This window comes from Helicoverpa armigera, chromosome 26 (assembly GCF_030705265.1).
Source record: "Helicoverpa armigera isolate CAAS_96S chromosome 26, ASM3070526v1, whole genome shotgun sequence".
Lineage (NCBI taxonomy): Eukaryota > Metazoa > Arthropoda > Insecta > Lepidoptera > Noctuidae > Helicoverpa > Helicoverpa armigera.
Genome location: NC_087145.1, coordinates 428,308 through 451,657, shown reverse-complemented (window position 1 = coordinate 451,657; position 23,350 = coordinate 428,308). Strand labels below are relative to the sequence as shown.

General features: G+C 34.7%; 2 protein-coding genes across 5 annotated transcripts; one reads left to right on the top strand and one right to left on the bottom strand.

Moving 5' to 3' along the window:
* Positions 1 to 2,366: 2,366 nt before the first annotated feature.
* LOC110382156 (facilitated trehalose transporter Tret1) lies at positions 2,367 to 18,748 on the top strand. The gene is made up of 4 exons (XM_021342651.3): positions 2,367 to 2,525; positions 15,161 to 15,671; positions 16,104 to 16,239; positions 16,750 to 18,748. The coding sequence occupies exons 2-4, from the start codon at positions 15,168 to 15,170 to the stop codon at positions 17,964 to 17,966; spliced, it is 1,857 nt and encodes a 618-aa protein (XP_021198326.3). The 5' UTR covers positions 2,367 to 2,525; positions 15,161 to 15,167; the 3' UTR covers positions 17,967 to 18,748.
* LOC110382157 (uncharacterized) lies at positions 18,510 to 23,237 on the bottom strand. Of its 4 annotated transcripts, none has more exons than XM_021342652.3 (5): positions 23,052 to 23,237; positions 20,552 to 20,851; positions 20,090 to 20,267; positions 19,561 to 19,798; positions 18,510 to 19,120 (listed from the first exon to the last, which is right to left on the bottom strand). In XM_021342652.3, the coding sequence occupies exons 1-5, from the start codon at positions 23,154 to 23,156 to the stop codon at positions 18,988 to 18,990; spliced, it is 954 nt and encodes a 317-aa protein (XP_021198327.1). In that variant the 5' UTR covers positions 23,157 to 23,237; the 3' UTR covers positions 18,510 to 18,987. The 4 variants fall into 4 exon arrangements, with proteins under 4 accessions (XP_021198327.1, XP_021198330.1, XP_021198328.1 ...); XM_021342655.3 differs by having other exon boundaries at positions 18,510 to 19,105; positions 23,052 to 23,236; XM_021342653.3 differs by having other exon boundaries at positions 20,105 to 20,267; positions 23,052 to 23,236.
* Positions 23,238 to 23,350: the final 113 nt, after the last annotated feature.

Genomic DNA, 23,350 nt, shown 5'->3' with positions numbered 1-23,350 from the left:
AATTGAAGATAGATACTTTGGAGCTATCTACGTCAGAAGGTAGGCAGAGAGAGGGCGTGTCTTTGAGAGGTAAAGTCTACCACTGCAGATAATACCTATGTATAGTTATTCAGATTAAATTAGACTTATCATAGCATATTGGAAGGTAAGAAACAACTTAAACTAGGTATTGAAAAATACTACTAAATCAGTTATGAATTAAGATTCAGGTATTTTTGTTAATATTAAAAACACCGTTGACCCACAGAAAGTTCCATGAAATATTTCAGTACTTGCATGGTTTCCCCAGAATTTTGGTAAGCTATAGCAAATAGCTTCTCCCAAAATATCTCAAGGTGTTTAACATTATAACCTTTCTAAAAAATGTATTCCCTTCATTTGACTTCGGAATTTCCAAATCGTACATCAAGATAATTTTTTTTCTTGACAAGTCACTGTTTTCTCAAGCATTAACTAGAATCAAACGAATCTATTTTTGAGTATATATTATGTACATAATTTTGCACGAAAATCCTATGGCAAACATTATTTGGCATTTTCCAAGTGGAAAAAAATACGTATCATTGGAAGAGGCTGGGAAGATGATACGTATCTTACATATAATTATTTGGCAAATATATTACAAAATTTGGTTCACAGTAAACAAACGCATATTACAAGGTAGCTAATATTTAATTATCAGTAAGTAATTAGTGTATATTCGATATTTTCGTTGACATAATTGGTCCTCATTTGTAAAGTGGTCTAGGTGCAGTATGCAATATTAAACTGGTTGGGTACCGGTCTGTTACTAGGCCAGTTGTGTTAAATACTTTAAACTTGGTTAGCAACAGCAGTTACCCTTCAAAGAACGTAATTCTATTCTGTTTTTTTCTTAATCTATCCATTTTCTGAGTTGAGAAATGAGAATGCCTTGGTATCTATCTACGACCTGGTTACTTGTGGAATCCGCTATGATTCACTCTGGCAATGCAGGTACCTAATGCTGAGATTTGAACCTGCTTCACCCGATTTCGAAGACTCAGTTCGTCAATTGTAAAGATGAATAGATCTACGGAAAAACAGCTGAACTTTCTCTGTGTAGTAATTTCCTATTTTTGAGGAAAACAAACAAATTACTGATTGCTTAATTAGCCTCAAGCTATATAATAGTGCATACAATTTTTGAACAGTTTATACTATCTACCAAACTAGGCAAACGTATGTAACCCAGTTTGTTTAGAATTAGTAAGTAGGTAATTACGAGAGTCAAATGTGGTTCCCAAAAGTCTAAGCCCTAAATATAACATTTAGTACCCGTAAATAAACTTAATTACACTTGTTTCTATGAATTATGTATTTGTATATATTTTACAAGCAGTTCGCGTGTAAACTCAGGCGCAGCACAGATATCGGACAGTCGGACACTTCACGGACTTTGAACTCTATATTCACACATTTATCGACAAAAATTATCGATATCGATAATTTTACCTAAAAGTTTATGCTTCTATCTGTGACAATTTCCTGGATTTCGTAATCTTATGTCTGAGAGTCGTTACGCTTATCGAAATATATTTACGTACAGAGAATCACTTTCATTTTATCGATGACCTTGATAGATTTCACATCACGAAGAGTTCTGGTATCAACGGCGTTCACTCATCTGAGACTGGACGTGACAAATTACTTCTCAAATAATAATAATACCTACTTTGCGGAAGTCAAGTGCACATAGGCTCATACAATATTTGTTGACTGTTTACATTTTTTGTTGCTACTTTTTTTGAGGCAAATCACTGCCGGTTTGTTTGATGGTAATAAGTTAATAACAGGCAGTTTGGTACCAGAAGTGTGGCAGATCCATTATTCACTCACTGTAGTGATAAACTGAAGTGTATGTGTGCAATTACAGAAATATGCATTTGGTATTATTTGGCCAATGAATAATGACATGTTGAAACGTTCATTATGTGCATAATGGGCATTAACATTGTCTGAAAATGATGTAACTTTGATACCTACTTTCATATTTCACTAAGGTGTCTGATGTCGAAAAATAACAAATTGCATACTTGTGTCTTTTCACAGAGATATTTTATTTTCCTCCATTCCAAAATCCTCTACCACACACACACAAAACTCTTTATTATCAAAAATTACAAATATTTTTGGACGCTTTTTGTCGTACCTATGCTTTTTACTAAAATAATTTTTAATTTGAATTCTAAATATTTATTAATTTGATTAATATATAAAAATAAATTTGTACGATAATAAATATACGGGTGAGAATGAGAACAATTTTATATCATCGATATATGCCGAGTCATTATGTCCCGCCTCTATTCGACAGACGTTCTCGGGTACACCGCTAGAGCTAGAGTTGTGCGTACTCAGTTGTATGCCGAACGGTCACAACACTAGTCGCGCCAATCGTTTCGTCGAAATACATCGCAATCGCGGGAATATTATAGTGAAATATTTTGAAAGACATAATTATTAATTTTGTATGAAAGTTTGAAGTGAAGTGTTTGCTATTACTGGTAGGTTATTTTTCTTTTTAAATTTTGAAAGTTGTTTTACTTTTGGTTTGAGTATTTTCTTTGTGAAATTATTCCTGTGACTGAAAATGTAATGAGCTGTTGTTTTTTTTCATATAGTTTATGATTTAATTGGGCATGTACCTACTGTATAACATGGTCATTGATTTTCATTCATTTTCTCTAATATTACCTGAAAACTAAATGACTTAGGACAAAGTGTATGTAATTTATTCCTCAGACACACAATATTTTTTATGGATTATTATGGATAGCGAAACAACCAAGATTAATAGTTTTTCTAAGCTTATACACATTTCAAGTCATGTGTGCAATACCCACAGACGCGACCCCATAGCGCTAGAATTTTCTTAAGCTTCGCGAATTTTCCAAACCTTTTCTACAAATATAGCTAACTAGCTATTTTTAGTGTATGTCGATCACACGCGGTTTCTTTCAGTCTTCACAAAACAATGTCATGCGTTTAATTCATGCAATAATTGGTGCAATATAACAGTTTTATTATAACTTAAGTAGGTAAATAATATAATGTATGAAAAATGTACATCGTACGCAAACATTCACATTGTCGCATGATAAGGAGAAATTATACATACTTATAATATTTTGTATATTTGTTTCCTGTCAATAATATTGTAGCACACTGCAAACTTTTTGTCGGACTCAATATAAATCAGAATGGTAGTATTATACAATTGAATTATCTTGATAGAACTATTAACATTTTATTGAATTATTAATGTACACACTATACATATATACAAACTTAAACTAAGTACTTATCTTTATACAAAACTAAAAATAAAATACTATATACAAAATGTATATAAAAGTAGGTATTATACATATAAGTAGGGGTACCAAATCTGTTGTGCAGTTGACAGCACTAAATCAAGGGAAAACAGCATTTTTTATAGTGAATGACAGGAGTGCACCAAAAAAGGTCAGACTATACACTTAAATGCGCATATGGTACTCAATTGGTTTAATTTTAAATTACAAAGACTAGGTATCCAGCCAGTAACAGACAGAATACAGTTTGATTGGATTCACAATTATAGTGTTACCGTTATCGAATGGTTTTGTGCACCTGATAGCTGTCAATTCTCAAGGCTAAATAACATTTTTTGAACTAACACAGAGGATTGTCAATTGCACCAAAAAGCGTTCAGACCCTACTTTCAAAACAACTGTCAGCAAACCTTCGGGCCAAGTGAGGACCCACCACTCACTTTAAACTGCAGATTAAGTACATATCTTGGAAAACACCTAATTTTACGGGTCATTTAACAAAGTCTCATAACACTGAGGTTATCAAGTTTTGGAGTTCAGATAGACAGTCACCCTATCAGTAGGTAATTGTTACGTGAAATTTGTAAGAGGTGAATGGCATTAACATTATGTCAAAGTATTTACAAAAAAGCTAATTTCCCTATTAATAGATTTTAATTTAATTTAACTACGACTTTGAATTATAATTAAAACAGTAATAGATAAAGTAGTCGACGAACGACGTGTTAATTTTAAATAAAGAAAAGAAAATCGACAATAAAACAACAAATTAAAGAACATTTCCTGTCAACATGACCTTATTTGTATGTATGTATTTATTTATTTATTATATTTTATGTTTTATTTATAGGTATATATTTTATGTTGTGTAGTTTTATCTGTCTTTTGTTTAATGTTGTGCACTTTTTAATTTTCTCTTCCCTATCGCATCTCTCTATCGCTCTAAGGTTTGCTGTTAGAGAACCCAGTTCTGGGTTAAGCTCGCCTTTGTACATGTCTTCTCTGTGTTGTGTGTATTTTTATATGTTTTTGTGTACAATAAAGAATAATAAAATAAATTGCCGGAAAACAAATTCTGAAAAAATTATAAGATAAGAAAATAAATTTTCTTTTCCTTCAAATAAAATAAAACTAATTAAAACACAGTGTTATCTAATGCCAATGACCTGTAATTAACTTTCTTTAATTTTCTCTAAAACTAGAAGATACATAAATTATGCTCATTTCTTTTCAGATATTTTATTAAGAATTTTCTTTTGAGCTATTTTATACTAAGGAATTTTAACTTATTCTTTACGCAAATACAGATAATTAAGTAATTATAGTGTATGTAAAACACAGAATAGTTGCGTATTCCATTTGACCTAATTACAAATTAAAGAGATAAAGTTTATTGTATTACATGATAGGTTTATATTCGTTACATATTAACGTCTGTATATAAACGATAACATATTTTATGACTAATAGAAATTTTTGATGACTCTTGCATCATTTGATCCGAATTCTGGTATTCTTATTTTTTATTTCATCATCATCCTCCGAGCCATTTCCCAATCATGTTGGGGTCGGCTTCCAGTCTAACCGGATTCAGCTGAGTACCAGTGCTTTACAAGAAGCGACTGCCTATCTGACCTCCTCAACCCGGTTACCCGGGCAACCCGATACCCCTTGGTTAGACTGGTGTCAGACTTACTGGCTTCTGACTACCCGTAACGACTGCCAAGGATGTTCAATGACAGCCGGGACCTACAGTTTAACGTGCCATCCGAAACACAGCCAATGGTGTCTAAGGTATACTTAGAAAGTACATACAAACTTAGAAAAGTTGCATTGGTACTTGCCTGACCTAGGATCGAACCCGCACCCTCATACTTGAGAGGTTGGTCCTTTACCCACTAGGCCACCACGATTTTTTTATTTAATGCGTAGTATTTTTGTATGTTCAAATAAAATGTAGCCTATTATACTATTTTATTGGCACAGTTTTTTTGTAATCTTTTCACTTCTTTCGGAGATTGCGATTTATGCATGTATGTATACGATTTTTATTTTCGTATAATATAGCATTTTAATTTCAAATACTTATACGTATATAGTGAGTACATATTTGTTTGAAAATAAAAACCATTTTTTTTCACGGCCCAACCGTACTTTTTAAAAAATCGCGTTTTCATATACCTAGTTATAATTTTACGCAAAACGTAGTTCATTCGGAGCTTGCTAGTATTACTTATATGTTTTTATATGTTACTTATATGTATGTTTAATGTCTTTGTTTGAAGTATAGCCGATAAGCTGATGGTCATCATGATAGTTAATTTTATATTTCAATACCGACTTGTATTTGTGCACGTGACTATTGAAATCGCTTCTATTTTTCTTCCAGTGTTATCAAGATATTAAGATTTTACTGAGATTCTTCCTTCCCTTCCTTAAATATTTTTTTTGATTGTTATTTTAGTTTAAGGATACATATATTTTTTCTGTAAATATTAATCATCAATAAAAAGCAATTAATTATTTACAACACTGATACAATAATTAACAGAGTTGTTTTTATATTTATCAGAAGTTCTATAGCTGAAATAATTGCCGGCCCTGAATATTTTAACACCGTTGACACAAAAGAACAATAAAAAAACCATTTCCCAGATATAACAGGGTCGGGACGCCAATAAAAATAATGTTAAGTAGGCTCGCGAACTATTTTAATGTGTATTTTCTCTCACGCAAAAACACATAGTTTTCTTACAAAACTGATGTTTACTACTCTTTCTCAGTTTGCGTTATTTCTGTTTGACCGCGACAGTGAACAAGGTTGTAAGCTCGTTAGACAGTTTCAAAACATATGTTTTCTTGTCTGTATCTGAGACGTCTAGGTTCGCTTACCCAGATAAATAAATTGATGGGTAATTTTCTTAGCATTTTTTCCTGTGGAAGCCATGTAAATTTTTTGGCTATTATTTGAACATCTCAGCACGGCAGTCGTTACGGGTGCTCAAAAGCTAGAAAGGAAACCACTCCTACCAAAGAGTATCGGGTTGTCCGAGTAACTGGGTTAAGAAATTTAGCTAGGTCGCTTCAACTCGCTTCATGCAAAACATTGGTTCTTCGCTTCATCTCGGTAAACTCGAAGCTGACCCCTAGGTATATAAGTACCTAGTTGGGAAAAGGGTAGACAGATGATGATTTTCTTGTTAGGACAAAGCCAGGAATTTGGATTCAGAATAGTCCTTTTGCAAGTACAAGGTATTTACTGCAAAACGAATCCCACTTGCGGATATTTTCTATGCTAATAGTAAACCATGTTAGTTTAAATTTTCACTTGTTTGTAATTTCTGCCGCACTTAGCGTTTATGGCGGCAAAACAGCAGTTAAATTGAATGGAAATAGCAAATAGTCTGTTAAGTGTTACAAGCACTTTAGCGAGACTTGAAAGCTGACAAGAGATGGTTATTTCAAAGAAAATTGATTGACTCAACATGGGCATGATTTAATATGATAAAAATAACGAAAAGTAACCTTAAAGTAAGTTGTATGCCGCTTTAAACTTCATTCTGACCGCACTAAGCACTAACAGATTTAACCCTCGGTTTTCCGCGTAAAAATAAACAATTGACAACTACCTGTATCTGAAGCTTTATTGTCGCACACAGGAAAGCCAAGTAACCAATCCGAAAGTATAAAAGCGCTGCCTGCCGTTTGGAACTCTGTCTACAGTAGAAAAAAATAAGAAATTATAATATTTTATCAGTATTAGTGAGATCGAAATCGATCTCAGTGGCGTGCACTTGGGGAGGCCTATGTCCAGCAGTGGACTGCGATAGGCTGATGATGTGATGTGATGTGATTAGTGAGATCGTGATGAACCATAATCATATCATGTTTAATATCAACTATGCAGTAGGTATTTATTTGCCAATTTGGACGGTAGCGAGGCGGAAGACGGACGTTGGCAGCGGCGGTCATGAAACTCGCCAGAATCAGCGTTTATTACAAATAGAGCTATTTTAATGTTTAGTATATAACACTAAATATGTGGTGAATACACAAATTTTGTATAAAGTTGGTATGCTCTGAAGTACGAAGTTTAATCAGAGACTTTCTTCGGCCTGTGAGAGTGATGATCGGTTTCCAAGTACATAGGTAATTTGCGCGTTGTATGCTTACATTATCCCATAAAAATATATAAATCACCGATAAAAATACCCAGAAATAGGCGTGTAGGTAATGGATAAATAGTATTAATTAATAAATACTTGGTAACTTGCAGTTCTCCTAATGTGACATTAACAGCATCATGACACATTACAAAACTACACTCAAAAGAGTAAGTTTACACAGCTTTGTCTTAACTAAGATTTTCGTGACATTCTTCAAAAAAATATTTGTTTAAAAACACAAACTCTCCACAGCTGATTCTACGTAAACAATACTACGAGCATATGAAAGAATTCATCAGTTCGCGTAAATTGGCAACTTACCAAACATACAAGGTTATGTCGGTTACACGAGACTACAGAGTAGCAAACTGCAGACTAAAAAGTCGGCCGACAGTTGCCCCGATAGTGGGGCTTAGCGATTGTTCGAAAGAGTTACCGCGGACCTGGTATATAAAAGGCCTGCGAAGGTACATGGTGGTTTTTAGGCAGTAAGAGTCTGACACTCCCTTACTACTTACACGCAGCGGGAGGAGTCATTTGATAATTTCCTATTAAAATAAAATTAAAAACTACCCGATTATTGGTAAAAATGCTTATAAAGGAAATCTAGACTCCAATAAAAAATTTCAGTCATTTTGACACCGGCTAAATAACTGATCTTTGTAATGTGCGTACTACATAAAGTAAATAACCACTAGAGAGCGCACTCGCCAATTTCTTCTAAGAACGCAACTCGCCGCTGCGGGCGGGGGGACGCGGCATAATCCGCGGCTACTATTGGTCAGTTCAAGGTCGAGTTGCATGAGTACGCCCAGCAAGGGATTGTATCTTTCAATGAAAAAATATCAATAAAATGCATTTCATCGTAGTAATAAATACTCAATAAAAATCGTATAAGAATATTTAATCAAATAAGTCTATAACAAAAAAGAACTCTATGCAAGACAATTATTGATTCTTAAAATGTATTAATTTAGTACGAGTTTTTCGAATTAATGTTTTAAATAAACGTCGGCATTGTTTTAATTTTTTATAAACAATCGGGAGTGAAGTGCCTCGAGCAAACAACGCTGTATTGTGTTGGGGTCCAATTTTTCCTTTTGATAGTATATATCCACTTCTCTTTTATTTCTGGAATCTTCAAAAATCTAAAATGAAAATATTTATTTTTTTCGATTACATTAAAAGTAATTTGTGGAATCACCAGGAACAGCTGCCTGTGACGTCGCTATGGTCAGTTAATTAACTCATTAGCCAAAATAAGACATATTTTTTAATTAATGTAAATGTTCTATTATCGATATCCACTTCAACCTTAAAGGTAACAGCCCAAATTTAATCGATAAGAATACAAAGGGCAAGAAAGATATGGACGTATTAGAATTTCTAAATGAAAGAAAGGGACTTTCCCAAAAGACATCAACGAGCGTGAGCGCGGTTCACCAACCACCAATTTAAATAGACCCCTGTGATATTTCGTAATATAATTGAATCAAAGCCAAATTTTGGTATTGATACTTGCCGATGCCATCCTTTTTGTAACCAGATGTCCTGGATTGTGTCCCACACACTTTCCATCACGCATGTAAGCATTTTTTTTATTTTTTACTAAATAAAATCCTCAGTAATTTAGCGTGTTCGCAGGTCATAGACTTGGTCGCTACTAAAGGATCGTACTGATCGTAGCCTTATAGTACGCGCAAAATCACTAACGTTTGGCGAGCGTCGGGGCACTGTATGCGCAGTCAAGTGGTTTTATAGTCTTTGGCGTACTACAACACACCTTCATACTGATTTATGAGCCCAAACAAATTATCGGCCGACTAAAAGTTTCTAGTGTGCTCTGAGAGCCCATTGAGACTAAACACATGTTTTTGATGGATATCATGTGTAGGAAGGTCACAATAGATATTTTATTTAAAGAACTTTTATAGTGACTTTCGTAAGAAGAGAAAGCTCAAAAGTCTGGTCGACGAGGTTTCTTTTAATCTTGATCGATAGGAGATACATTTTTAGCGAAAGAAAAAACATTGGTACTTTCATTGGTAACCTAGTCTATAGGTACTGATATATATAATAAAGAGGAAATATTTTTTGTTTCTTTTTTTATACCCTAAACGGTCCGAAACGACTGGACCAATTTGGAAAATGCTTTCACTGTTGGAAAGCTTCACTCTTGCTGAGAAACATAGGTTATATTTTATCCCACTATAGGCAGTAGTACCCACGGGACACGGGGGAAACCGCGGAAAAATGGCTAGTTATTCATATACAAACTTCGTGAAAATTCCTTAGCAATGTATTCATAAGGTTAATTTAATGAATATGATTACTACTTATTTATAAGTAACCGGTATTTATTTAAAGTTTTTACCGTTGTTGTTACCAAGTCTATAAATAACGAATAAAATTCCAAAGGTTTGTAAAAAAACAGACAGTCAAAAGCTATGTTAATCTGCGTAGAAGTTACGTAAAAGTTAGAAGAAAAAGTAACTTGTTGGGTCCAGTTACATCATTCAAGTTTTGCAACCTACTAAACAGTAACTTGTAAGTCTAGCAAAAATAAAAATATTTTTGAACAGTTATTAAGTATAAACCTTTAGTTAATATTCTATGTAAGCGTATAAAAAGGGCAATGAACTCATATTTTTTTAAAGGAACCTTGTGTAGATACTTTAACTGTCATCTTATATCTGATAAATGTCACGATACTACGAGAAATACATATTCAATACTATCGGTCACATATTTACGTACAAACTTCACTTTAATAGCAAGTTTGCGTGATTTCTCTAATATATAAGAATTTCGTTTTTGTTCGCATTAAAATAATGTACTATCGTTCTAACTAAATACATTAAAAATATACAGAATAACATAAAAATACCAAATATTACTGAATAAAGATAGGTTTGATATTTATCCAGGTGCTTAAAATAATTACTTATTTTATTTTCTAGAGAATTTTTCAAATCAGTGTAAATATTTTATATTATACTACAAATCGCTAACTAACCACGCTTGAAAAATAAACACTAAAATTAGTAATTAAGCAGTAGTAGTAAAGACCAAAATAACTTTACGACGGAATTACTAAGTTTGTCTCCCAAACAGGTATTCCTAGTACAACTAGCATTTAACTAGAGTTAACTGGTTCCGTATATAACTAACTGTAGAGGTATATAAAGTGCTCAGTTTATTTAACCACATCTGGTTTGACTGGATGCCGTCGGGAAAGGCTGTAAAATGTTAATTTTAGCTAAATATAGGCTTTTTATGAGAGCCATCATTACCAGATTTAGCCATATTATGAGAGTTTTTAGTATTAAAACGAGTTAGATGGTTTGGTTTATTAATTGTTTATCTTGCCTATATGGATTTATTGAAAAATTCAAGTTCACTTTTCGGGAAGATAGTAGCTTCCCAGATGATCGGCATCCTCGGGTGACATAGACCGATAACATAACTCATACATATGTACATATGTGACATAGGTAGATGAATTTATCCGGGTAAGTACTAAAAGGTTTCCCCGGGGCCATGATGAAACCGTGTGAAATAGCTAGTTCAAAATAAAACAGCGTATTCGGAATATTTTATAACCATATAATATAAACAGGTGGCCTATATTCTTGGAAACAGGAAAATAAACGCGATAGCAAATTAGGTATTGTCATTCGAAATTACCAGAAAACGCCCATCATGACACATCAATCGGTGCATACTTTAATAAATAATTTAATATTCGTATTGAATAAACTTTCCTCTTTTTTGTTACTGAAAAACTATGTCATATAAATTCATTCGTTTCACCGAAGGTAAAACCTGCATTTTCATAAATGTTAAAAACTTTTCTCTTTTTCGATGTCAACAAATCTTTATAACAGTTAACATTTTACATTACTAGTCTAGCTAACTTAAAACATATCTAACCAAAAAAGCAAGTCAATTATACAAGTTTATTTTTAACTTTCGATCGAACCTCAACTTTGTAACTAACTGATACCGAGACAGCGCGGTACAATCTCATTTACATAATCATATACAACGACATTTGAAAGTACCTATTACTATTTACTCCTAAAATATACTGCAGTTAAAACATAAAACTTTACTCTTTAACAAATAAGTCAGGTTTAACGTTATCGCAAATCTAAATCTAACTGTTTCTAGTAATATGCGCGTAACATTTAAATATTATGGTAGTATGTACAGTAAACTGCACATCAGTGGTAACTGTTTTAAATCTTAACTCAATAGTAATAAGTACGATTTTCATATAAAACTATTACCACTGACCTGAAGTTGACTGTACAAACGTATGGAATAATAATTAGATTTGTCTAATCTGATGGGAGTTCCTTATGAGAAGATCAGGTGACTGGTAACTTACAGCGCATTGTAAGAACCATTAGGTACTTAATATTATAAGTGCGTAAATGATCGACTTTGTGTGTTCGTTTTAAGGCGAGGAAGTGGTCAACAATAATTCCATAACCGGCACGCGCATCTAAGGCGCCAAAAGGGGTCGGAGCGTCTGAGCGGGGCGAGGATAACAATACGCGCGCTAGCTTATAACTAAAAGTCGTAAGCGACAAAATGGTTTTGTAATTTTAATATTTAGAAATGATAATTTAATAAAAATTCCTACTACCATTTTAAAGAGTATGTATATACTCAACTACTAAAAAAGTTAAGAGGCTTAAATCGGTCCCGTTTGCCCATAATATGTGAATCTCTTTTTAAAAAGAGGTATGTTTGATATATTTTTCTCTGTTATAAAAGTTACCTAATCATGTTTCTACAACTAACAAAATAAGGCTTATATCATGAACTTTCAGGTAACCAAGTTGTATTTTGATCCGTTTTGTATTTACTGAGAAAAATTGACATCCTTGGCGCCAAAAATTCCAATTCGTCCTCTTAACGCTTTCACTGTAAAACAACTGAATCTCCGAGTATGTAGAAAATGGAGAACCGAATGACTGGCGGAGATGTCATAGCGACCCTAAAGACGGTAAAATTCTATTTTATTTTCCGGATTTCTGAAATTGGCTTTTTCTACGTATGACACTATATACTTTAGAAATATTTATCTGTTATCTAACTGTCAATAATTATTAGGTAACTAGTGAATAATTATAATTATTGGTAAGCGTCTCCATCAAACTGAGTAAACAATTAATTATGCGATTTTCTAACTGATTATATATTTGACCATGAAGTACAAAAAGTAAAGACGATTGCTATTGGCCAACTAAAACTTTCAAGTGTGCAATAAAGATCGAATAACACGCATTTTTCATAAATTCTGTACCGATAATTATTTTCTGAGTAATAAATCATTTAAATGCACTGAAAAAACTACGGGTTATAATATATGTAACTGGGTCAAATACCTAGAAGAGATAAGAAAAACATTTTTCTTGTCATGAGTATAATCAATAATTAAGAAATACCTACTGAAAAGATAGCAGGCACTCTTAACTAGTATGATTACACGGGTCAGAAACTTTTATAATATAAACGAATATCTAAAATGGTTATTACGGACTTCATCTTCTCAAGAGCATTTTCATAAGGATTTTCGACGCCTTTTCAATCAAGTTGATATCCCAGTAACTCGTGGTAACCTATGTATATATTTATTTAAATATTGAAACATCAGTTACTATCTGAATATTGCTATAAATCTCGGGCTTTCTGTAGTAACTAAGTAGGTATATGTAGATACTCCGTTTGTTGCCTACCTATAAATATTTCTATAAAATAAACCATGGATATTGCGACTTAAAACGAACTAACTAACTCCATGAAATATTCATCATAAATAACTTGTAGAAATTCTATCAATTTCTCACGGTTATAAAAAATAATATGTTAAAACCAAATACCTATATAAGTAGATTAGGCCTATGCTTAACATTTTAATTGCTGGTTTTCCCCAAAGGGCAAAAGTTTACCTATAACACAGACACACCCACATTCCTTAACTTGTATTTATCTGAATGTCTTGTAATAAACTACCATCAGTTAATAAAATCCTTGTTCATTAATTATTATTATTTCATCTCTTATCAGCAGTATCCCTGAGAGAAGAATTCTATTGGTAGTTTGAAACCATCTCCTGTCATTGAACATCTTTTCCAGTCGTTACGGGTAGTCAGAAGCCAGTAAGTCTGACAACTAGTCTTGCCAAGGGATATCGGGTTGTTCGGGTAACTGGGTCGAGGGGAGCAAAAAGGCAGTCGCTTCTTTTAAAACACTGATTCTCAGCTGCACCCAGTTAGACTGGAAGCCGACCCCAACACATTTGGGAAAAGGCTAGGCAGACGATGAGTTGAAAACCGTCTCTCTTCTGATCCGTTTTGATAGAATCTGGGCCAATGCTGCTATTAAATTCTCCGACTCTATCAAAAGTAAACTAAGTCTAGTTTAGTTTTGCTTAACAGCAGATCAACAAATAAATCAATCAGTGTAGTTATAAACACGAGCCAAACATCCTCGGATAACAGTCACGAGGGCATATACTATCAGGTACTAGACGTCACATGATCACTCAGGAATGACCTCAAAGCCTTATCTAAGTTCAATTACTATAAAGCTAGTTATGACATCAGTAACTGCGATTTGTTCAACGGGTGTGTCTACATTCCTATCTCTATGATATTTTTAGTATTATTTAACTTTTTGGTGGCAATTATCAGACAGGTTAAGTAATAGATCGCTTATAATAAGCTTTAGAGTATACTACATTTACAAATAAAGTATCTTGTATCTACCAACTTTTCGGCGGCCGATAATTTGTTTAGAAAGTTGAATGGTAGTCCGCACATTACAAAATCAGGTATTTAGCCGATATCAGATCGTCTGAAAACTTTGATTAATCAAGATTTTCTTTAAAAACTTTGTTTGCCATCCATTGGGTCAACTGTCGGCCGGTTGTTTGGTCTGCAGTGTCTGGGTACTTTAATAAAATAAATGTTCAATAGCAAGACAATTTGATAAATACAACGCGACATCTCTATAACTCGATGCGTTTTCCGAGTTTCGTGATATTAAACTTATCTTAATAAATTGACACTAGCAAATGCCTAAGTAAACGTGTAGGAATAACAAAGCATGGTCTCTAACAAAACATGCACTTAACCTTTTATTGCATAAGACATGCCATCCATTGTTTCAAGCTAATTATTCCATAAAGAAGATTTACACGTATTTACTTTAAAAGTTTCCGATGGTGGAAATAACAACAACATAAAGGAAATGTTAGTCATAATAACATTGGTGAAAGTACCTACGCAAGAACATGATAATTTTGCTAAAAAAATGACAAGAAAATAAATGAAAACCAAAATAATAACATTACAAAGGCATTCTAGCTTGATAAATGCCAAGTAGACTCTCACAATGAGTTTTCTACAATCAATTCACCTTATTCCGCTACACATGCATAAAGCGCTATCAATATTGACAGACACAGAAATGACGAACAAGTATTGCTTCACACAGATACCAAGTCGTCAAGTGCTCCAGATAACAAATACTTAAACAAAGATTTATATTTACGATGGCCGATAAAAACGACGTGATACTGCACTCTTTACCTAAACATTATTTAATTAATGACTTTATTAATTGCTGTCTCTTTGTTCACAGAACGAGCATGGCGATAGGTGCAGCCGAAAAAGATGAATTATCTATAAGTGCAATCGAAAATAACAACGCAATTGCTGATGAACAAAACGCGCTAAATGATGATGAAAATGACACTGAAAAACTATGTGAAGTACATAAGAATAGTATTAACGAAGACAGTTCTAAGGAACATAATAACTTAACTAAGCTAGCTGATGGAAATGACGGAGATAATCTTAACAACAAACAAACAAATGAAACACCAAATAAATATACCAACGATAAAGAATCAACCAAATTAGAATTAGGAAATGACCAATTAAAAAATGCTAAAGAATCTTACGCAGAACTTAAAGATGCTGAAGGAAAGAAAGAAGACAAGAAGATCCCCAGGAGGACGTCGAATTACTTACATAATATACAGATGACGAATTCTTCATTAGGACTTACTCTAGGTGGATCGGAAAAGAAGGATACGGCATTGCTGACTGAATCTAAAACTGTTGCTCGCTTCTCGCCGTTATGGAAACAGGTATTTTTTACTTTCTTATTTGTCATAATTTTTTTGCTCCGACCCTAAAGAAATGCCATCGGCCAAGTAACTGATAAGTACGAGTATAAGGTAAGTAAGTCTTCAAACGCACATTTGAAGTTGTTTCTTAGCTTAGGTTGTCTCGGAGCCTCCTGACACAGGCATATTTACATGCCTAAAAGGAGACTCCAGCAACTAATTATAAGAAGAAAATTTTGTAAAAGAAATAAAGATTTTTGTATTTTGTATTTGTATAGTGCATTAGAGATTTATCTATCACTTAAAACCTCTCCACATTCAACCTCTAAATAAATAATTTTCTACTCTGTGCTTATCAATCATAACAGCAATCATGTCAAAATTCCTCTGAGTCATCGAATGCAAAGTCAGAAACTTAAAGAAACTAAAACTAAAAGAAGATGTATATTTCAGACGCTGGCATCATCAGCACCGATCCTTCTGACGTTCGTGGCTGGTCTGACGTCAGGGTACTCCGCGATCTTACTGCCTCAGCTCAAGGCGACCCCGGGACCAATACCTTCAGACGAAGACACTACGTCGTGGATAGGTAAGATTCATACTGTGTGGTTTTAAGCAATATTGTAATTTAAAATGATGATAATAACGTGACTCATCATCCTCCGAGCCTTTTCCCAACTATGTTGGGTTCGGCTTCCAGTATAACTGGATTCAGCTGAGTACCAGTGCTTTACAAGAAGCGACTGCCTATCTGACCTCCACAACCCAGTTACCCGGGCAACCCGATACCCCTTGGTTAGACTGGTGTCAGACTTACTGGCTTCTGGCTACCCGTAATGACTGCCAAGGATGTTCAATGACAGCCGGGACCTACAGTTTAACGTGCCATCCGAAACACAGTCAATGGTGTCTAAGATATACTTAGAAAGTACATATAAACTTAGAAAAGTTGCATTGGTACTTGCCTGACCTGGGATCGAACCCGCGCCCTCATACTTGAGAGGTTGGTCCTTTACCCACTAGGCCACCACGACTTTTTGACAAAATAAGTTGCAAAACAACCTGCAATAAATTAATCTCTTTACTTTTCTTATTACAGCGGCAATGGCAGCGTTACCAATGGCTCCCGGTTGCCTCGTGTCCGGTTGGATGATGGAGAAGTTCGGCAGAAAGACATCACAATACATCACCTGCGTGCCTCTTCTGCTCGGCTGGATCTTCATCGCGACCTCCTCCAACCTCGGTCTCATGCTCATCGGCAGATTTTTCACCGGCCTGTGTGCTGGGTTGGCCGGTCCTCTCGTCCCCGTCTACATCGGAGAAACCACAGAACCAAGATACAGAGGATTCTTCCTCGCAGCAGTGTCATTAGCCATAGCTGTAGGAATACTCGTAGCCCATATTATAGGAACATTCTGCACTTGGCAAACGACGGCAATCATATGCTCAGTATTCCCAGTATTAACTGCCGCGCTCTTAACATTTGTACCAGAAAGTCCCACCTGGCTGATATCACAAGGAAGGATAGAGGATGGAATCAGATCCTTTTATTGGCTAAGAGGATACGGTGAAGAAGCAAAATTAGAATTAAAAGGACTCGTCGACAGTAAGAAAGCTCTTGATAGCGCACCAAAGTTGTCGTTGAAAGAAAAGTTGATAAGCCTTAAGAGTCCCGAATTGATAAAGCCTTTAGTGATCATGATCTTGTTCTTCTGCACTTGTCAGTTCTCTGGAGTGAACGCAGTCGCATTCTATTCAATTGAAATAGTTGAGAAGGCCGTCGGGAAGGGTATCGATCATTACCTTGCAATGTTGATAATAGATTCATTAAGAGTCGTCATGAGTGTGGTCGCTTGTGTAATATGCAAACAGTATGGAAGGCGACCTTTGTGTTTCATAAGTGGCATTTGGACTTCCATGTCCATGGTTGGGCTATCAATGTTCCTTTTTTGGAAGCCCGAAAATATGTCATGGCTGCCTTTGATGTTCTTAATGTTCTACATATGTGCTATATCTATAGGTTTAGTTCCCTTGCCATGGATAATGTGTGGGGAAGTATTCCCTACAAAGGTGCGAGGTTTAGGATCTGGTATCAGTTCAGCTACAACATTTTTTGCATTTTTCACTGTTGTCAAAACTGCGCCAGGTTTGATGAGTAGTATAGGAGAAGTTTTTACTTTCCTCTGTTACGGAATAATAGCCTTACTTGGAACAACTCTCATGTACTTCATATTACCAGAAACTAAAGGGAAAAGTTTGCAAGAAATTGAAGAGCGGTTTAGAAATGGTAACAAATCTGATGGGCCTAAAGTGTAATTAAAATAGACGTATTATTTCAATTATTTGTGTTGTAATATTGCAAATGAGGCCATAACTATTAGGAAGAACAATGTACAAATTGTATGGAGTGCTACTCGCTAGAAGCGATATAATTTAAAAACTGTGATACTTAGGTAGTCAATTTAATTAAGATCGATTCAAAAGATGGTGCTAATACTGCTAATGTATCTACGAATATGAATTTAGGAGTCTAAGTTAACTTAATAAAATATATTCTTGATATTTTCAAAAGACATAGAGTGATTTTAAACAATTATACAATATTTATAAATTATTCCGAATTATTTTATGATGTTTATCTACTTGCACTTAAGGATGATTGAGATACCTATTTTAAGAGATTTTGTAACATTCCATTGTAAAGACAAAATGTTAGAAAATACTTTTATTTTAATATATTTTTCTTGTATTGTTTGCACGGTTTTGATGAAAATTATAATCATAAATGTTTAGGAAAATATCTAAAGACAATAAGAAAAGCTAAAGAGTTTGGAAAGTTTCCAAATAATAAACAAACTATAGAAACTAACATTTATTATTACAAAATTGGTAACAAAACAGATTAAAAATAGTGTCTATGTAATGGCACATTATTTAGTTAAGTTAAACATTATATTAAATGCATTTCGGTACTTTCTGTCTACGATTAAGTACAGAGATTCAATTAAATCATACATTTATTGTTTTTTCCAAACTTTTGTTTGTTTATGTACATTATTAGTTGATATTAAAACAATCATCCTAAATATGAAATGTTATTGGTGTTATTTATTTTTCGTTTCGATTTCCTTGTCCAACGCAATCTTCCATTTTTCATTCTATCATTGCATGAGCTAATTCATCAGACACATTTTTATAATCACCAGAAACAAGCGAATTTTAGTTTAACTTCTTCAGGGAACGATATCCTATAGGTAACCGAACTCTGACAAAAGCGCAGTCATATTTTGCTGTAATCCGCTCAATCTCATGCAATGACAGTTTGCTCCCTAGTCGTCTACTTGGATCTTGGCTTGACCAAGCGCGAGGCTGGCGGCGCGAACTTGGCGAAACCTTGCTGGTCAAACACTGGCAGTAAGTCACGGACCCTGGCTGACACGGTGCCGCCCGTGACCCTGGGGACAACCAAACTTTAACATTTTGTTAAAAACATGTGCTTGTGCTCAACAATATTGTGAAGGATATAGTTTATGCTGTAGAACCGGTGTATGCAATGCTTATACTGTCGTGACGGTGCTATTAGGTAGATTCAGGCATTTACTGCTACAGTGAGAGAAACCAAGATGAAAGTCTTGCTTGTGACTCAAAACACACAGAATTTATTATTATCACACGACTAACTAAGGTTAAGTTGAATTCACGGGTTGAATTTAATTGAAATTAAATCTGCATTTAACACACATGTAAAAACTTAAAACAACGATTTCTTAAAACAACTGTGTACTTTGGAAATTGAACGCGAAAATTAAAACTCATAGTAAACAGTTGTTTCAACATAATTGACGGTTATGTAGTCGGTGTACTTGAACCTTAGTTGGCTTATATAAAATAGTCTGAGAAACAAAATTACCTGCTGGGCTTGATGAGCTTAGCAGCTTGCGCCGGCGTCGCGAGCTCAGTAGGAAAGAACGTGGCGCCATAGAAGTCCAGGCCATTCTGCAGCAGGATGTTAGCTTCCTCAATGTTGGCCAGGGTGACGCGGATCACGCTGGTGGCCTCCTTGGGGATCATGCTGCTCACCAGCTCGCCGTCGATGGTGGTGAGGGCGCGGGAAGACGTCTTCTCTATCGGCTTGGGGGTGGAGGTTCCTGAAATGAAGACGAAGATATAATTCAAAACTTATACGAATCAGTGTGGGATGTTTTCTTATAGAAGATGGCAAATTGTTAGTTAATTTTGAAAAATGCAGACTTTATGGTTAGTATTTATAGTAGGAGTGTAAAAAGTGTAGATAATTAAAATGCAAAATATGTAACAATATGAATACTTAATTAAAACAAGATCATTGTCCCAAGCCTCACAAAGTATTTAAAAGACCAAAGAAAAAGCAAAGTAATCGTTGCAAATAAAGCAAACAAAGAAAGGTGCGATACAAATACCTGTACTATACCAACCAGTGTTTCCATCCTTGGGGGAGCCGGAGAAGTGGAGGCGGACCACTTCCACGACGGAGGTGAACTTGTAGAGGGCGTGACGGACGTCCTCCTCGGGAACCTCGTCAGGAATGTCGTACACGTAGATGGTGAACGTCTTCTGAGGTCGGCAGGGAATGGCGATCTGAAAGACGAAGTTGATAAAGAGTGTCATTAATTAGAATGGACTTCATAACAGCTTTTAGCTAGTAATAGACAAGTGGATGAAGACTTAGTGGAATATGAAAGAAATAAATATATCCAAGATAATAGAAAGAGACTACACATGTGATGATGGAATGAAAGAAGGGCGAAGAGCAGTTAATTAAGTCGCATTTAATGAAGGAATGACAATGGAAAGAGACAGGAATGGAAGTTTTGAAAGCGAGATAAAAAAGCAAACATTTTAGAAAATAAGAAACCAATTACCTTCCTATAAAACCTGGATCCAGTTACTTTATGGAAACCTTTCTTGAAGACCATTTGGTAGTCATCAACGCTGGAGAATTTAAAGAGGATGCCAGTAGCGGTCTTCGTGAGTGAGAAGCAGCCTTTGAACTCCATCTTCTCGCAAATGGCTGAGGCTTTCTCCATGCTGAGGCCGTGGGAGGGGGTGAGGAGGAATGCGCCCTTGGTCAGGAAGTGTTCCGAGTCCGAGATATCGGACTCGCTCTCTCCGCCCTTCATCAGAGTATGGATCTGTTCCTTCCACATGTAAGAGTCTGACATCTGGCAAGGAATTTAATATTTAACTTAAAACTTTTATTACATTAGATTCCAAATAAAAATGAATGGGAAAATTCTTAATTGTAAAACATATATTGCCAATATTTTGGGAGTGCCTCAGGGATCTATACTGAGCCCTTCGCTGTTTATATGACTATAATATTCGTAATATGTAATTAACCTACTTATTTACTCTTCCACTATATCATTATGAAAAAGCTATACATATATGTATCAACCACATCCCGCCCATCATGTTACCTTAATCGATTTATTAATGATCTAGAAAAATCCTAATAAGAATACAATAGATCCCATGAATAGTGTTGCGACAGTAATGATCTATAATCGCGATCCGCTTCACTGGGCACAGGGTGCGCACGCGCAAGAAATGTTCCGAGCTTAATTGTAGCATTGTTCTTTTAGTTTCCGGCTGTCAAAAGTTTTAAAGGATTTATGATTAAGATATTGTGCTACTGTGTCACTGAAGTTAAGTCTGAAATTAATCGACTGTGTAATGTGATGAACTACTTAGAATAAGAATTTGGTCACGAAAAAAGATATATTTTGTTTTGATTCCTAATGAGAGTGGTAAACTTCAACTATCAGAGCAAGTGGACTAAATAGTAGATATGCCACATATGGTCCTTCTCTAAAAGTTCATTAAAAATCTAATTTGAAATTGATTAAGAAAATTAAATTAGAAGCGCTATACAACAGTGCCAATATAAATGATACAAATAAAACCCATCCAATTAAAAATAACAAACTAAAAACCCAGAAATTGGCTCATAAATTGAAACTAGTGCCATCGTTAAAACGATACAAAGCGTAGGAGTAAACCCAATTACTAGAGATGATACTAACAAAACAGACAGACATGTATTGTATAATTACATAGTTTTTAAGTGGGCGACTTTGAAAACGGACAAAATTGCCATCAATTGCCATGGTGGGTCACGTAGCTCCCAATATGGTGCAAATGGCTGATACTCATTAATTGGTTAATTCTTATAGTGTGGTTTAAGGTCAGTATTTATTGAACCAATTGTGAGGCGATACATCGTGGAAATTGGTTCAGTTACCACGAAATAGGATGTCTTGAAGTTGTTTTTAATTTAAAAGTAATCAAAATCAAGGACATGTAGAAAACATGATACAAAAATGTTACAAACAATAGGTAGAGTTATTGTCAAAATTAATGAAAGAATCGTACATAGAAGATTATATTAGAAAGAAATCTCCTTACAAGGATGGAATTTAATAAGTTTTTAAGTTGGAATTTTCTGATATTAAATGAAGATACCAGTGTAACTTATTATAATTATCGAGTTTCTTAGAAATTATAGGTAGGTACTTCTTATTTAGTAAAAGTTTCTTATTAATTCCTGGTGCCATATGTGAGTACAAAAATGTATATTTTTTTCAGCCTTTTTTAACCCTTATTCATGTTATGAATATTAAAGTTAGTATGTTTTTCGAACTTTTACACCCAAGAATAGAACAGATCAAATTGATATTAAATTACATATGAAGGTTACTATTTATCCTGGTGCGGGTAGTTGGGTAGTAGTTATCTCATGACGAGAATGAATCGTGGGGAACACCTGGTGGTGAATATTGTTAACAAGGCCTAACACATAAAGCGCCTGACAATTTATGCATAGCGCATAAAATACAAGTTTGTCGTACTTAAGTTGATTGCAGTATGATATGGAAAATAAAGATTTTCTTCGATTTTCGTAGAGAGGTGTTACAACCTAAAGAAGCACTTATTTTTAAATTAATATTTAGGTAAGCTCTGTTTTTTTAAATATAATGTAAATTTCTCATAAAACAGTTAATAAGTTCAACTTTAGCTTTAGTTTTATGAACAGAAAGAAGCTCATAAAATTGCATCTTAGAAAAAGTTAAGCAAACCAAATTATTAAATCACAAAAAAAAGGTTTCTATGCTACCCCAGAATCTTAAACTTTCTAAAAACACATGGCAAAGAAATTAAATAATAACCCTCCTTATATCAAAGTCGGATAAAAATTAAGAACTTTCTTACCATTTGATAAACAATAGATTTATAAACTGAAGAGGATTTTGTCTTCAAAACTTTTCCAAACTTTTGAAACTACTACTTATTTCGTAGATTTTAACCACTTTTATCAAGGGATCTTTTTGGAAAAATATCCTTATTAATTCTAAGACTAACCTGTCTCCCTTTATCGCTGTTCTTCTTCTTATTTGTGGGGGTAGGCGTCTTGTTATCTTCCTCCGTTCGATGCTCGGTGTCTGAAGCAGCCTCGGCTAAGGACATATTGTGTCTGGCGAGGACGGTCGCTTGCCGGCTGTTTTCGTTGGCGAATGAGCGCCCTGATGCGTGGAGGACCGCTCCTAGGAGGCAGGAGTAGAGGTGGCGTGGAGTCGTGTGTGGGATGCGATGAGGTTTATTTTTGTTTGTTTGAGTGGGTGGTATGGTGAAGGTGATAGGAGTATATGAGGCATTTTAGT